The 15179-nt window shown below is 46.9% G+C and overlaps 1 protein-coding gene across 1 annotated transcript in view; it reads left to right on the plus strand.

Moving 5' to 3' along the window:
- Positions 1 to 729: 729 nt before the first annotated feature.
- The window catches only part of LOC131286936 (uncharacterized), a gene marked incomplete at its 5' end in the record, with an annotated part of 65561 nt that continues 51111 nt past the window's right edge, over positions 730 to 15179 (plus strand). The window contains one exon of the mRNA XM_058315947.1: positions 730 to 916. Coding sequence (XP_058171930.1) covers positions 730 to 916 — 187 coding nt within the window. The remainder of the gene's footprint in view (positions 917 to 15179) is intronic.

The following is a 15179-nucleotide window of genomic DNA, read 5'->3' on the forward strand; positions in this document are numbered from 1 at the left end:
TGAGCAAACTTCGGTTCGGCTCGGTGCCCTGGTTCCCCTTCGCCCGGGGTCCCGACCCATCTCGATTGAGCGGGTCAGGAAAAGTGTTTATGATTGCGGCTGCTCGCTCCAATATTTTCACATTTCCACCATCTGATAAATCACCCGGTCGAGCGGTCAACGCGATCGATCGTTTCGTTCCTGCGGCCTGCCAAACCCAGGCGAAGTGCAATTTTCTCGTCCGCAGGCGTTTGACATCGATGCTTTAGCGCCATTAAGATGCGATCGCGGCACTTCTTCGCTTGAACAATCAATCAATGCAACGTGGCCGTGGTCGTCGAGTTTGGTTGACTTTCGATCTTTTCGGCACCTCGATCAACAGCTCCATCATCGGCGGGTTTCGCTGGCAATCTAGAAGTGATGTATGAAGAGTTGAGTGGGAAAACTCGCTGCGGTTTAATGGCCGTTACCAATAAAATCATTATTTGCCATTATCCCTATTTTTATCGAGAAATCGTTTCGATCGGTATACGTTCTCACTGTTGAGCGTTTAAATGGAACATAAAGTGGCTCATGATTATGTCCTGTTTGTAAAAGAAATAAATAAAAATAAAAAGGTGGAAAGTTTTATGAAATTTATTTTATAGTCTGTTCGTTCTACAAAGCTGAAAATTGAACTCTGTTGTCTTTGGTTAACTATGTAATTTATTTCTATAATTTTTTTAACACTTCTCGACACTCTCTATCTTTTCCAGATTCGATGCAAATAAATCCACCAAAGGCGCCTCGAAGCTGAGGCGCGACCTAATCAACTCCGAGATTGCGAATCTGCGCGATCTGCTGCCGCTGCCACAGTCCACCCGCCAGCGCCTCTCCCAGCTGCAACTGATGGCGCTGGTGTGTGTGTACGTGCGCAAAGCCAACTACTTCCAGCAGGGTGAGTTTATTACCTGATGAAATGTGAGCAAAATCAATTCACCGCCAACGATCAACCCGGTAGCTGCCCTTGCGATGTACTTCGCACCACCAGTGCAGATAGCCTTCGCCCTCGGCGCATCAGCTTCGCCGAGGCCAACGGCAGAGCTCAAAGGAATTTCGTACATCCTCCTGCCTCGCGCCGACGGTTTTGAGCGAGCGTAATTTTCCATACCCTAGCCAACCCCGTGGGGGCATAAATTATGTTCACTTGTTGCTGAATATTTCATGAAATTAAGTTCATCTTGCGGTGACCGTGTGCTACCGTTTTGATTATCTACGAATCTATCCCGTCGATGCAGATGGAGGGGGATAAGCGGGAAAATGGACCCATCCTCCCCGTTGATACTGACCAGGACGATGATTGCCTTCCGAGCTACTGTATTCGTGCGAGGTTGCGGCGCTGCTGGCTGGGAGGGAGGGCGCGGAAATAACACCTGAACACGATCTTTGCGGGTAGATAAAAATTCAATTTGTGGTGTTAAATAAATTAGTTTCGGTTCCGATCCAGGACCCAAAGATCGATCGGTCCCGGAATCCATCCATGAGAAGGTACAGAGTAGTTTCGTACGAGCTGAAAGTTGTTGACGCTATCCTGTAGGGAAGAGTTTTTCGAAGAATGTGGATGGAATGAAGAATTCCATTTTAACGAAAAACCTAGCGTGAGGTTCGCTACATTATTGCATGATCAGTGTTCACCATCTCACTGAGATAGGCAAAGATCTTTCATTTTTGGATGGTTGACTATATATTTTTGTAATGAATGTGTAATGTAAGATAAATATTTAAACTTTGTGATGATAACTAATTTCAATCAGTTTACGAATTGTATGAAATTATTTAAAGTCACTTGTATGATCTTAGAAATAATTTGTCTCAGATATTTTAAGGTTTTTTTTAACGAATATAATTTTTTCGAGTACAAAGCCATCGTCGGAGCTACGTATTATGTTGCCTGTAACATTTTTACTGAACGCTGTTCAACATCGTACCAAGCAACTAACCTTACCCCTGGTTGTAACTTGGTTGTTGCAAGCAATTTCTCGTTTTGTTTTGGACTTTATATTGCCCACAGTGTCCATGCGCAATCCTGGTGAGAGTTTCCTTTTATTGTTGTTCGCTTATGACGAGCCAGCCAACATTCGCCACGTGACAAATGACAAACCATAAACGGTTGACATGCGCATAACCGGACCGCATAGCCATTACTTGTAACTGTTATCATTGCTGTTGTTGTTTGCTTTTGAAACTTTTCCCACCGAGAAAACCGCTCAGCGAGCCCAACAGCGGCCACCCTGGAGGCACAGAATGGTAACTGGACACCGTAACAATTGTAAGCCTATGTACTTGCGAATGAGCCCGGGAAAAAGGCTTTGAGAGTACGAGCGGGACAAAATACGTACGCCCGATGCACATTCACTTTTTTGGGGGAGATTTTAATTTTTTATTTTAGTAAGATGGATTAAATGAGAAAACACTTTAAGGGACGACATAAGCGTTATGATTTGATGGGGGACAGGTATGTCGTGGGATGATGTTTTAAAAACTCACCATTTGTCAATTTCTTGGTTGTACAAGTAAGTAAACATAGTTATCCATGAAGTAAACATAGTCATGGTGAACCAGCAGGTCCAATAGTAACCAGTTGATTTCTATCATTTGGATTTGAAACAAATTTAAAACCAGCTGAGTAAAATGAATTTTGTTTAATATTTCAACGCAAAGGTAAAGTCGCTTGAAATTGGTGTGGCATATTAGTTGCACTTTCGTAACCCCCCGCCCCCTATGAATTTGGCTCAATCTCTCAAACAGTGTCTGTATTCGACCTTTGAAATGCAAAGTTACTGGGTCAATTTGGGTGGAAAAAAATTGGAAAATTTCCGCACCAAACTTGCTCATACAATTCGAGGAGTTGCCTTGGCCCATGCCATGTTCGGTCCGACCAATCATAAATCAATCCCGTCCACGGTGCACCTGGACCCGATGGAGAGCACCTCGTACCCATTCTGGTCAACTTCTTCCACATGCAAACAAGCAATCGGTCGGGAATGGCGCTTTGGGCGTGAAATAAAAAAGAATGACATGAGGTGACTGATGGTGTGACTTGCTCAGGCGCCCGTCAAACACCTTCGACTGACACATTCTTGACGACGTTATCGACGGATGACCTTCCCGGGGAACGAACGCCCAACGCAACATTTAAACCGACCAGGAGGGTCCTGTTATGGACCGTTTCAGACACTTTCGTCGTTGTCATCCCTTTTTTATCACTCACTGGAAACAATCTTCGGACCCGGGACGGGACTTTTGTGCTTCGAATCCGTTCCAAGCCTTGGTCCCACTGTTTGACCACAGAATTAGAGCACTAGCGGGACCCTAACTCGGTCGGACCGAAGGGGCACAACAGGCAGGGTGGGAGGTTTGAGTGATTATTTCTAGAGCAAATGTCAATCGCGCACCACCCGCGATCGCAACATAAGCCGGAGGGTAAACAGGGTGACACTGCCCGAAGTCGATCGAAATTTGGCCACGAAAGTGAACCGTTGTGAACGGAAACGGTTGGAAAAAGGTTGGAAAATCACACAGCGGCGCCGAGTTGATTGGGCACCGGGCCGTCTTTTCTCTCCTTTTTTGTGTGCACGCTGTTTGCTGCGTGGGGCTATATTTGATTTGGAAGTTTGAAAACGATCGCTAACTGGCGGTTGCTTCGCGCGAGAACGTGGCGAGAGCGGGAAAAAGGAGCTGGCTGCGCGGCCAACCACGAACCCGATTGGAAAGGTCAATAGTTGAGCGGTGTCTCGGGTGGAACTGCGCCGAGTCCGAGGCGTTGCTGGGAGGATAACTTAATTTTAGCGGTACAAGAAGCAAATGGACTTTGTACTTTGCCGGATGCGTACGTCGGTGGTACATTTTGATGAAGGGCTGTGAAGTCTTTTGTTGTATGCAAATATGTAATGTCTACTGTTGGTGTGATGATTTGTTTGTTGTTAGTGTCAGTGACTGCGTTAGAGTTCAGTGGGACGGGAATAATTTTTGTTACATACCAGTTTTAGAAAATATGTCAAAATTTTAACCAAAATTAAAATTCACTTCTTTCCAGAAAAAATATCCGCACAGATAACTAATTTTCGAACAATTGTTAAACAGTTGACGTATATGAAAGATCGATGATCAACATGAATCGATCATGCCAGCTCTTTCTGAACGCAGTAAACGATTCTCGCAGGCATATGAAATCGATTCAATTATTTAATTATTCGCTTCGTCCACCGAATTCTTCACATTTCCTCGTGTGGCACGTGTTACGCGCGAACGCGAAGACCCATCGGAAAAGCAGGTCCAATTTCCCGTCGGCTTTTTTTTCCTTTCGTCCGTTCAAAGTGTGAAGCGTAACGTTTCGTCTTCGGTCCGGGTCGTTCTGATCATCGTGGACGAAAGCAATTTTAATCGCGTTCTTCATTTCTCCACCCTTCCTCGACCATTGTATTCGATTGGATCGAATCCGGATGCCAACCGGCACGTGTGTTTCGTGAAGAAACGAGATCCGAGGGTAAACTAAGTTATGCCAATTTAAATAATTTCATTTACAATGACACATACGTTCTTATGTGGTCTGTTTTTATCACTGCTACTACGGTTAGCCAAAGGTTGATCTCGCTATAGTTTTTATTTTTGCTAAGCTCCTGCTTTGTCCAGCGTTAAACGGTAATTGAAATAGTGTGGCATGAAACAACCGTTTCCCGACCGTGGCCAGCAATCTTGGATTGCCCGCCGAAGCGGGCCGAAAACGAGGCGTAAGGAACAAGCTGAAATCAATTCGTCATCGGGAAGATTCCACATTCGTGTCGGTTGTCCGCTGGCGCACGTCTTTCGGGAGAAGCGCACACATTTTTCCGCGTTTTGCTTTTTTCCCGATCGCCGTATGGAAAAGTGCCGAAAGGTACGAAATAAAGCAACCGAGCGAGCTCCGGTCCACTCCGGATGGAATTTTTGTGTGTGTGGTAGGGGTTTACTAGGAGGTTTAAATTCCACAAAATGAGGTGAAAATAAGAGCCGACAGTTGGTTACTGCCAGGTCAATTACGAGCCGTTGTTTGGTGGAAAACTGCAGCCCCGGTCGTCATCATCATTACCATCGTCGTCGTGAACGGCCCGGGCGGCAAACCGGAGGGTTTCTTCGGGCACGTGTCATAACGTGACATGCTGTCGAAGCCGATACGGACGACACCTTTCGGCGCTGTTTGCACTGCACCTTCAAACGCCGCTCGTTGCGTGCCAGTAATTGGTCGGGACACTTTTCTGTACGTTGGTTTTCCTTACTTTTTTTTCATTCGAAGTGCATATGTAATAAGAATGCAGTTGCCGTTTGGTTTGTTTAAGTTTGCAGCTCCACACTTTTCACAGATTGAATCCAGGGTGGTCAAGAGCAAAACGGCGACCTTGCTGGTAATGATGAAAAAGGGGGGCCAATTGTACCAAGATTACCAGAAACGATTTAGTGGTGACAACCAGAAAAATGTTCATGCCATTACTTGAATGAATGTATTGCGAGTAAATTTAATTTAAAACATAAACATTTTGGTAGAGCTATACATTTAAGTTCGCAATTAAAAATTCTCAAAAGCTCTCTCAATAGCGTTATTGAGGCTGTGTTTGTTGCGAGCCCTTTACATTTGTCTCACAGTCTGCGTGGGACATGGATTGTTCCCACTAACATGACAATCGAAGGACAGACAATTGTTATCCTGCTACAATGTTTTATTACCAGCGAGCACATGACAACGACAAGCGATGCGTTTGGGTGCAATAATATTTACTTTCGCTGTACAATCGTTTCGCACCGTCCTGCCTGTCCTCCCGCGCAGTTTCGACGATTGTTCTTCGATCAGGGTTCACTCTGAACTGAAAAGGTCGAAGAGTGTGAGAATGTGAACGCACCGGAACGCATTGCGTCCTGGGAACGACGACAAACGGATGAGGAGAGCGCGACAATACAGTACATCATATCGCTCCAACGCGATGGCAAAATGACAGTTCCTAACCTCACAAATCGTCCCGATGCCGCCGAAGTGGTCCTTTGTTGCTGCAAGGGACACTGTTTTATCGGCAAAGTTTTCCTCCGCCACGTATTAACGCAATAACGGCTTCGGATGGTTATCGCTGCCGATGGATCGCGATTTCTTAATAATGGCGTAACATTTTAATAAACGTTCGCCTTTGCGTTCCGCTGGGTTGGGTGGGCTGAAACTGTCCGCGAGGGGAGAGATTTCCCATCGAGAATCACATTTTAGCGTCACCAAACTCAGCCGAGTACGTGAAGCTGCGTTTTTACCCCGATTATCTGCGAGGATCTCGATGATCCGGTGAGATAGCGAGTGTTTCCCGTGTGGCTTTGTCCTCGGATGCACAATTGCGTTGTTTCGTGCCCTTCAAATGAAATAACACTCGCATACCGCATGCTGGTTGGAGTTGGAGAGGCTCTTTGGTTTTGCGGTGCTGAAGCGCTGGAAGACTACGATCTCAACCGCCATAGACCGGCTGTTTGTAGCGCAGCGTTTGGCATGATTTGAATGAAGGACGACCGACCGAACCGCACCTGTGATTGTATGTACCCATCTCTTGCCATCATCACACGTCCGGCATCCGGAGAGGAACGAAAATATGGTAGAATCACCTTCCCCGACGGGGTGAGATCACTTTGCAGGTGATCGACGGTGACTCAACGGCCGCGACCTTCGCTCGTCGGTTCGCACCGAGTTGTAGCAGTCAATGGCTGATGGGATACGATTGATGAAGTTTGCTTTTGTTTCAATATATTATCCCCCGCGATGAGTCTGCTTAAGGTTACGGATGTAGTTCTTTCAGGAATTCATACGATTGAATGCTGGAAGTAAAGTCAAAACAAGCTATTTTATATCGATGTACCATCTGAGGAGCGAATTCTGTATTCGATTCGATAGTCCTATGATCCGACGATGTGATATTTTTAGGTTTCATCGTTAATGCGAACTTAGCTTTTGCGACAGACCTCACACAGTACTGACGCTTCATAAGTATTTCTTCGAGAGGCACTTCGGTTCTACGGAAAAATCATACGCTTTGTAGCGAAGAACAACTGCCAAGCGTCTGAATGCCATATGTGCAATTCGCAACAAACTATTGCAACCTACAATCGATGGACCCAAGGGCGTTCCTTTAGCTCAGCAAAGCGTGCAGTCATCCGGGGTTCCGTCCGCTTTGGGAATTTGAGCGAAGCACGTCCAGCACGAGACACCGCGGTGTGGGTCGCGTGTGCGGTCCGCTGCTCGCTGGAGTCCGATGTAAAGATATCGGCCGAGAGAGCCGAGAAGAAATGGTTTGACAAAGCAAGAACCGTCTCCACCGGGTCGAGGGCCCTTCGGACTCGAGTAGCCGCGGGCTGCTCAAGTGGCCCTCGATGGGCGATGGGCTGAGAGCGGACCGCTGACGAGGGCGCTGACTCGGCACGAACCACCGGAACCCGACCTCGGATGGAGCGACGTTGGACCGATGAAGCCGCTGAACTTCATCTGCCCCTGCTGTAGGCACATCACGTCCGCATCCGGCGACTCGTTAGACACACATTCGGTCCACGGTGTGACCGTAACTGATCCTCGCAAACGGAACGGTTCCTTTTCAAGCGCGCTCCCGTGCATCAAAGCGGCCACAATTGGATGCTGCCAAGGGAAGCGCAGCTCCCGGGTCAGTGAAAGTTCCCGTTAGATGTCGCTACCGCTAGAGCGAAGGAAGGAAGGTTGTTCGCGGCCAATTAATTAGGCGGCTAATTGCCACCCTATTTGCTCGTCCTGGTTCTCCGCCCCCGCGGTACGCTCTTTGTGTCGGCAACGAACTGGCGGAACAAAAAGGTAGAACTATGAACCATCTGAAAAGACCCATTTCCGCCTCATCTAACGCCCCCCGAGGGACGTCCGCCAGCGCCACGAGCGTTTGAAGATGAGCACGGGTGTGAGTTAATTGGAAAAATGATCCACCATATCAACGCGACAAACGGCCTCTTATTAGTGGGGCAGGTTTTTCATTTTCCGTCCACTAACGGGTGTTCGTTTTGGTGATCCATAAGTATATTTTTCCTTCAAAAACGATGCGGTTTTGTTGACTCATCTTTTAACAAGGTAAAATTCGATTGAAGGTTGCGTTCGTTTTAGGGGATCAGTGATTCGTCTAAGCTTTGGATATATTGAATGTTATAAATACATTGTGGTTTACTTATCGAGTGAAAAAAACATCAACTTAGTGATAAACTCTTTAGATGATTTTATTAAAAGTAATCTTAAGCCGTTCATACGTTATTCTAGCCTAGTTTTAATTCTTTTCGTCAATTTTTAAATACACCCCTCGCCGAGGTCAAACACTTTGAAGGTGGAAAAATGCTTGGAATTCCGTTCTGCCGATTTTCCACATTATTTTTTGATTAGCTTGGCCCGTTTTTCCGCATTTTCATACCAAACATTCCTTCCAATAGATCCCATGCCAATCATAACCGATCCAAAGCTCAAAAAAAAACCCAATGCAGGGCATTGATGCTGGAAGAATTTAAAACGAAGAGGAAGAGTAAGCGCGCACCTAGAAGAAAGAATCAATTTATTGCGCGTACACAGCAGCCCACCACCAACAGCCGTAACTAATTTATCAATTTACGTATATTTCACGTTACCGCATCGATGCTCGTCCTCACCCGTGGTTCGACTCTCCGCGCGGTCGAAGGGTGCTTGTGCAGGCTAAAAATACAACCCGTGCCCTTGCCGCGCCGGTACGGTTGCCCAATTTTTGTTGCCGCGTTCCGGAGAGTTGAATCGTCATCGAAAATAATCAACAACTGCGCACAGGGTGAGTCCTTACCCTACTGGCCCGAGACCCTGACGAGAGGATCGGTTTCTTCCACCAGACACCAGGGAACCTGTGCCCCAATCATCATTCCCGGTGCGAATGGTCGATCGATGGAATTGTTATCGTCGGGCTTGGTTTTGTCTCTTTCTTGCTCTCTCTTACATATTTCTTGATGCAAACTCCTTCTGGTTGGCCCGCATCCAAATCGATTCACGATCGACTCCTGCGTCACCGCGTGCTGAGACTTCTTCTTCACCGGTTCGGCGCGTTTTCAAGGTTCGAACACCCGCTGCGTCAGCCCCTCGGGGTGCTAACTAGAACGGTTAACCACCGTAACGAAATTATTAAAGCAAGCTTGATCGATGTAGGAAATGAAAATAACACCGGGAGGGAAACACTATGTGTTTTACAGCGCGGTTTATGCTCCTAGGTACCGGATCGGAAAAAAAGTGTTTCAAATTTGTAACGCTTCTCTGCAGCCGCGGTTGCACAATGGCGAGAATCTAAAGAGGACACAGAACTTGCCGGTGGAAAATAAACGGTTTCTTTCAATTTCGATCGTATCTCGATAGAAAAGATCGATCAAACAGGTTCGTCGCTTGTGCGCCGATTGCTTCCCCCAAGTCCTTCGATAAGCTCGTATCTAGCTGATGTCACTTTGGCGTTCAGCTTAAATTTAAACCTCTATACTCCGTTTACTGACTTGATAAGCGCTCGTTTAAACTTTCGTAGCCAATTATTCCAATCGTTTCATTCAATTTTCTTCCCCAATATTTGACTTGTCACAGGGACAATTGATAAACATAGACTCATAACAAGATCGATCGTTAGCCGGCTTATTGGTGATCTTGAAAAAATTCAATTCCTCCCCATGCTTCGAGTCAGGTGTGTAGCTTTGATTCTGTCTTTTTGCCGTATCTTCAGAGACACGATCATCAATCATTGGTCATGTAGTGTTGGCGATGGTTTAAACATGTATTCCTGTGATGCTCCGACAAATCACATAAGCTCTAGTAACCGAAGTTCAGAGATTATCCCTTCTTTTGTGGTGATTGAAGGCTTGAGGGAGGTAAATTTTTCTAGTTCAACAATAGGCAATGCTATGTTTGCTATCAAGCAATTAATTAAACCAAGCCCAACCCAGCCTTCAGAGCGTGTGAGTGTTTCGCGCTTGACAAGCGGGCGTTTAAACGTGTGACATTCAATTACTGTCCCATGATTTGCGCCATTAGAGAAAAGAAATATAAGATGGCAAAACAGTGTTAAACGGTTGGAGCATGAATTTTGTCCCTTCGCGTAAGCGACGAACCCCACCTATGGACATCGATGGAGCCAGCCGGTTCGCCAAGCGCAAGCTAGTGTCCCCAGCGACCGCACCCAGCACCGCAGCCAATAGTGCACGGCGTATCAGCGTATCCTCGAGGCGATTGGACATGGATTCGCGTGATTCACTGCAGCAGACATGGCACGCTACACTTTGGCGCCAAAAGGAAACCAAGTTCGGGGGAGGTGGGAGAGTCGGCACTGGCACCAAGACCACATACGCGATTCACGATCTGTCACGCTTTGGTGTTTGCAGGCGCATGCAAGCGCATATCGTACCCTCGCCTTAAAGCTGCATACGACGTGTCCAATATCACCACCCACCCTCTTCTGCCCTAACGATGTTGAAATCGTCATCCAGGTATATTTTTGATTGGAATGAGAATTAATTTGTTCTAATCGTAAGTACATTCGTTAAGCCACTCATTCGTCCAGGCAAGCATTGCCGACTCTTAAATCGTTTAATTAAAATAAAACGAACTCTACGGCGCACGGCGTTGACGAGGGGCAGCCTTTGCGGTGATGGAAAATGTCACCACATTTGTACGGGACCGACATGCGCTTCATTATTTCCCCGCGACATGATAAGTGACGCCAAGCGGCGCACGACACTGTCGACGCAGAGCCGATTGACGTTATCCACTAGGCATGAGGCCATGCTTCTCGATGACGTGTTTATTGTTGAAGGGCAACATAGTAACCATAACGAAATAAATATTAAAAATTAAACTTTAATGTAATACAAACGTGTTGTCGTGTGTTGATTAATTTTATTTATTTGTGCTTTCTCCAATTAAGCATTTTTCTATAAGGCTCGTTGCCAATTAATTATGAAATTGACACTGATCGGAGCAGCAGAATCGCAGCTTCATTGCCATATCTTAACATGCTAGACATACACACGTATGCAATCCGGTGGAGCATTGATTTGAAATTCATCGCCTCAATAATCACGTTGATAAATTTTCCCTTTCCGCCATAAAAGGCACCTCCTAGCGAACGGCAGGCTCAGGTGATTGGAGGATAATTTCAGCCCATCTGCTCAGTGTGCTTCCTTTACAGCCGCAGACCGAACCCTCCATGACAAATAGCAGCAAGAGCAGCCGTTTGTGTTAGGATGTTTACGAAGCGAACGAATGGCAAATAAATTCAATTAAAAATTCATTCACTCGATCGCGTCACTGCTCGTGAGGGAGGGCGGGAGGGAAGTGACGGTATGTAGAAAGTACACTGATTGGACAGAATTGAACGCAACCACATCCGCGTTTAACCCTTCCCGTCCCGGGCTGACGGAGATCCCCCACACGGGATAGATTATTTTCTCACGCTATAAATGGCTTTCCAAGATGGCGACACAAGGGGCAGGTGTGCGAGAGTCGGTGACTTGCTCGCGCCAAAATGCTTGTAAATGTTAGCTGTTTGTTGTGTAGCTTGTAGCGTACCTAACAAGCCGCTCCTTTGGTACACACACACCCACCCTCACAACCCTTACCCAAGCGCGGCGCATGTGTCCTGTAGCGTTCCTTCCTCCGGCGATATCCCTGTTTTCGATAGGTGTTTGTAAGAAAACCCCGTGCTACGTTAAGTGAGCCTCCCGCTAAGCTTTCATAAGATATTTTCCTCCATCCCCGAAAGTCCATAGGTTACTGACAAAAGAAGACAAAAACGCAAGGAAACCGATTGCGACGACGAGCAACCGAAAGCTTTGCACCAGAACTAACACCCCGGAGGCAGCAACCGTTTCTAATCGCTCTCTACCTCTACCCCGTCCACCGGGTGGTGGCGTAAACACCGGTTTTACCGCTTCAAATTGCTCATTTAGTCACCCCGCAGCCGTGCCGGTGGAGACGGCCCGGAGGCCCTTCCTAATCGCGGCGGGACTGCGGGGTAGATTCTATTCAATATTTGTTCAACATTTATTTATATTCCCATTTTTGCACCGCACCAACTGAATTACTATCATCGCTACCCCCTGCCACCCACTCCACCATCTCGCTTCGGGGAACGATCGCGCGCACTGCAGACGAAAGATTTCAATGCCAATGTGACTCAAGCGACGAACCTCCGATGGAGCGGGTGCAATCGGTGAGGGGCGAAGGTGGATTGTTCGGGGTATAACTAGGAATTGATTTCGCCTCACCGGGTCCTATCGTATCGCGCTGGCTGGCTGGCTGGGATAATAATGGTGTAAGCACTTAATGGCTTTCGGGGGAGGCCTTTTCTCGCCAAACCATACCTACCTCCGATCCCTCCCGAGTCTTCGCTAGCGTTGGTCCACGGAGGAGTGCGTTTGAATATGCGCCGATACGAGGTTTAACGCCTGTAGCAGATAGATACGGCCGGAAAGTGTTCACCCGGAGCGACCCCAGCAAAGGTGTAAACATTACCATGTGCCTGAGGTGGTGGAAGGTTGAGCGGTCGATATTTTATTCTCGCTGGTGGATCGTAGCATCGACGAATGAAAAAAAAACAGAACGACCAATTCGGCGTTCCTCCTGTCGGAGACATGTTGGGTGTTCGAGCGGCGGGCCCGATAAATTCTGCCCCACAAACACAAACAACACGGCGTTTAAACGCCACCAATAATTGAACACCCCACGTTCACGTGCCGTCAATGTTCCGATTTTGGTAGGCTCTCGAATTTCACTCATCACCCTCCTGCGTCAGCGATGCGCCCCTTGATGGGTAACGCCTTCCGATGCCGTCCGCTTCGGGAACGGGCGCCAGAAATAGAACCGACCGAAGCGCCACAAAACGCTGAACCAAAGATGCTCATTACCACCGATGCTTTGGGGGCTATGGGGTACGATAGTTTTTTTTTCTTTATTTTCCTGTCGGCGATGCTTTTGTGTGAGCAAACATTTTCGGTCCCACCCGAAGCACCCATTTTGGAAACCCCTTGGCACGAGGGGGAAGGTTGGAGTGGACCAAACCGATCATTAATTGTTGAAGCCATCAGCGAACCGCTTTTTCGTTTTTCACCTCGATGCAGGAGTTTTCTTTGTAGGGTCCTGCTTACATTCCACTGATAACAAGCGATGTTTGAGTTGCTTTTGCGCGTTGCGGAGCGGAGTGCAAATGACCAACCGGAGACCGAAACGGGAGTATCACCACGATCGTCAAGGCGGATAGGAGACGAAAAAACTAAAAAGGGAAAATAAGGGTCGAAAAAGAAAACGAAGCAGAAATCAATTAGTCAAGCGCTTAACTATATTTATTAAAGAGATGATGTGCCGAGTGGATCATGATCATTTGCTTGCCAGTGAATGGTACGAGGTGGGTGAAAATAGTCATTGGGAAAGAGAGAGAGAGAGAGACAGCAACCCTCTTGGCTAGTACTAATATTTTCTCGCCCTTTTCCTTAGCTCCCCGGGGGCTTCAGCTGGAACTTCATCCCGTTTCCGCCTCGGGATAGAGTAATTAGCGGACGTACCCATTAGTGTAGGTTTCTCCGGTTTCATCTGCATCGCTCGAGACGGATCCTGGCGTCCTCGCTCGTGCTGACCGAATTATTTCACTGAAACCGAGGAAAAGCCCCGGTGGGATGATCCGTGTCATTTATCACCAAACAGTCCGGCCCGATTTATGGTCGGCTGCTTTCAGTAAGGATTATGCGGAACGATCGTTTTGCCTCTTCGTCCAAATTCACTTTGCTTTGCTCCTTGGTTCAATCTCGTTCTCTCTCTCTCTCTCTCGCGCGCGCTTTCGGGCTTCCCGCCTTAATTTTCTGAGATTTCACTCAGATCATTTATCTTGGCGGATATTGATTCTCCGATGCCTCCCACCGGGGCATTCGTCGTAGCGTTGATCTTGTTGTAGCACCTTAAAAGTGATGACCCTTGTCACGGTTGAGAAAGTGGATTGATAGACCAAACAATAGCCAGCTGGAATCATCACAGTGAATAAAATGTACAAAAAGTTTCAATCAAAATGTAAACTAGGAAAATTATTTTCAATATACAGCTGCTAAGTTGTTTTTTTTTTACAAAAGGTTTAAGAGCACGGACCACCCCGAACGAAATACGCATCCTTAATCTAGAAAATATAATTGTCTATTTTCTACTACCATCAGCTTTAGGTATGGGTTGGTTGAACAGGATTCGGGACCACCAGCTATCCTGTCTTCACACCAGACCGCTAAACGATACTTGTTAATTGAGAGGAAATTGTTTCTCGCACCTTTCTTCTTCGGGCCGACGGATGGGTCTATGTTAAATCGGGACAATGTATGTGAGTTAGGGCGAAATCAATCGAGTAGACATTGAAAGAGGAAACAGTAGGATATAAAGGGAGCAACGAGCAGTAGTAGAGTAGAGTTTTATCCAGAGTATGGAAGGAAAAGGTTTATAGTAAATAATATAGAAGCTACACTTTTCAACCTTACATGTATAAAAAGGAATAAGATATTTCACGCATGAAAGTTGGAAAATGATAAACAAAATGAATCCGATGGTTGTTCTAAACGTGTTTACATTTAAAAACTAAATAACACAGTAATGTTGTTAGCTGCTCGCGAAATATAAAAAAAGACTCTCAAACAGTTACTTCATTTGCGACCGATTAAGAGTTTCCAAGAAAGCCACACACTTTTCCAAAGTCGGTCCGCACACGTCCCGGCATACGCCTTTCGCTCTCCGGACGGTGGAGCTACTTCGCTGGTAGCCAATAGAACTGTCAAGCGCAACAGTACCAACAAACGTCAGCTGTCACGCGATTACAAGCCCAATCGTCGTGCCTTACACGCGGTGGCTCCGGGGAAACACGGGCACACAATCAACCTACCGCCAGAACTCATCATCAATTAAACGAAATCAATGGCGAGGCGTCGAACAGGATGGGCCGTAGCGGTTGCACCTTGTGCAACGTCGGCCGCGTCGCTGGTGCTGGTCTGTTTCGTTGCCTTTCGCCCTCGAAGCCCTACCCATATTTAAAGGGCCGCAGGTTCCGTACACAAAAAAAAGGCTCCCTCCGTTAAAAAGGCCAATCAATGAAACTGACAGCTAACAATTACCACTTGGCGCGACTTACCACGAATCC

Source organism: Anopheles ziemanni, chromosome 3 (assembly GCF_943734765.1).
Source record: "Anopheles ziemanni chromosome 3, idAnoZiCoDA_A2_x.2, whole genome shotgun sequence".
Classification (NCBI taxonomy): Eukaryota; Metazoa; Arthropoda; class Insecta; order Diptera; family Culicidae; genus Anopheles; species Anopheles ziemanni.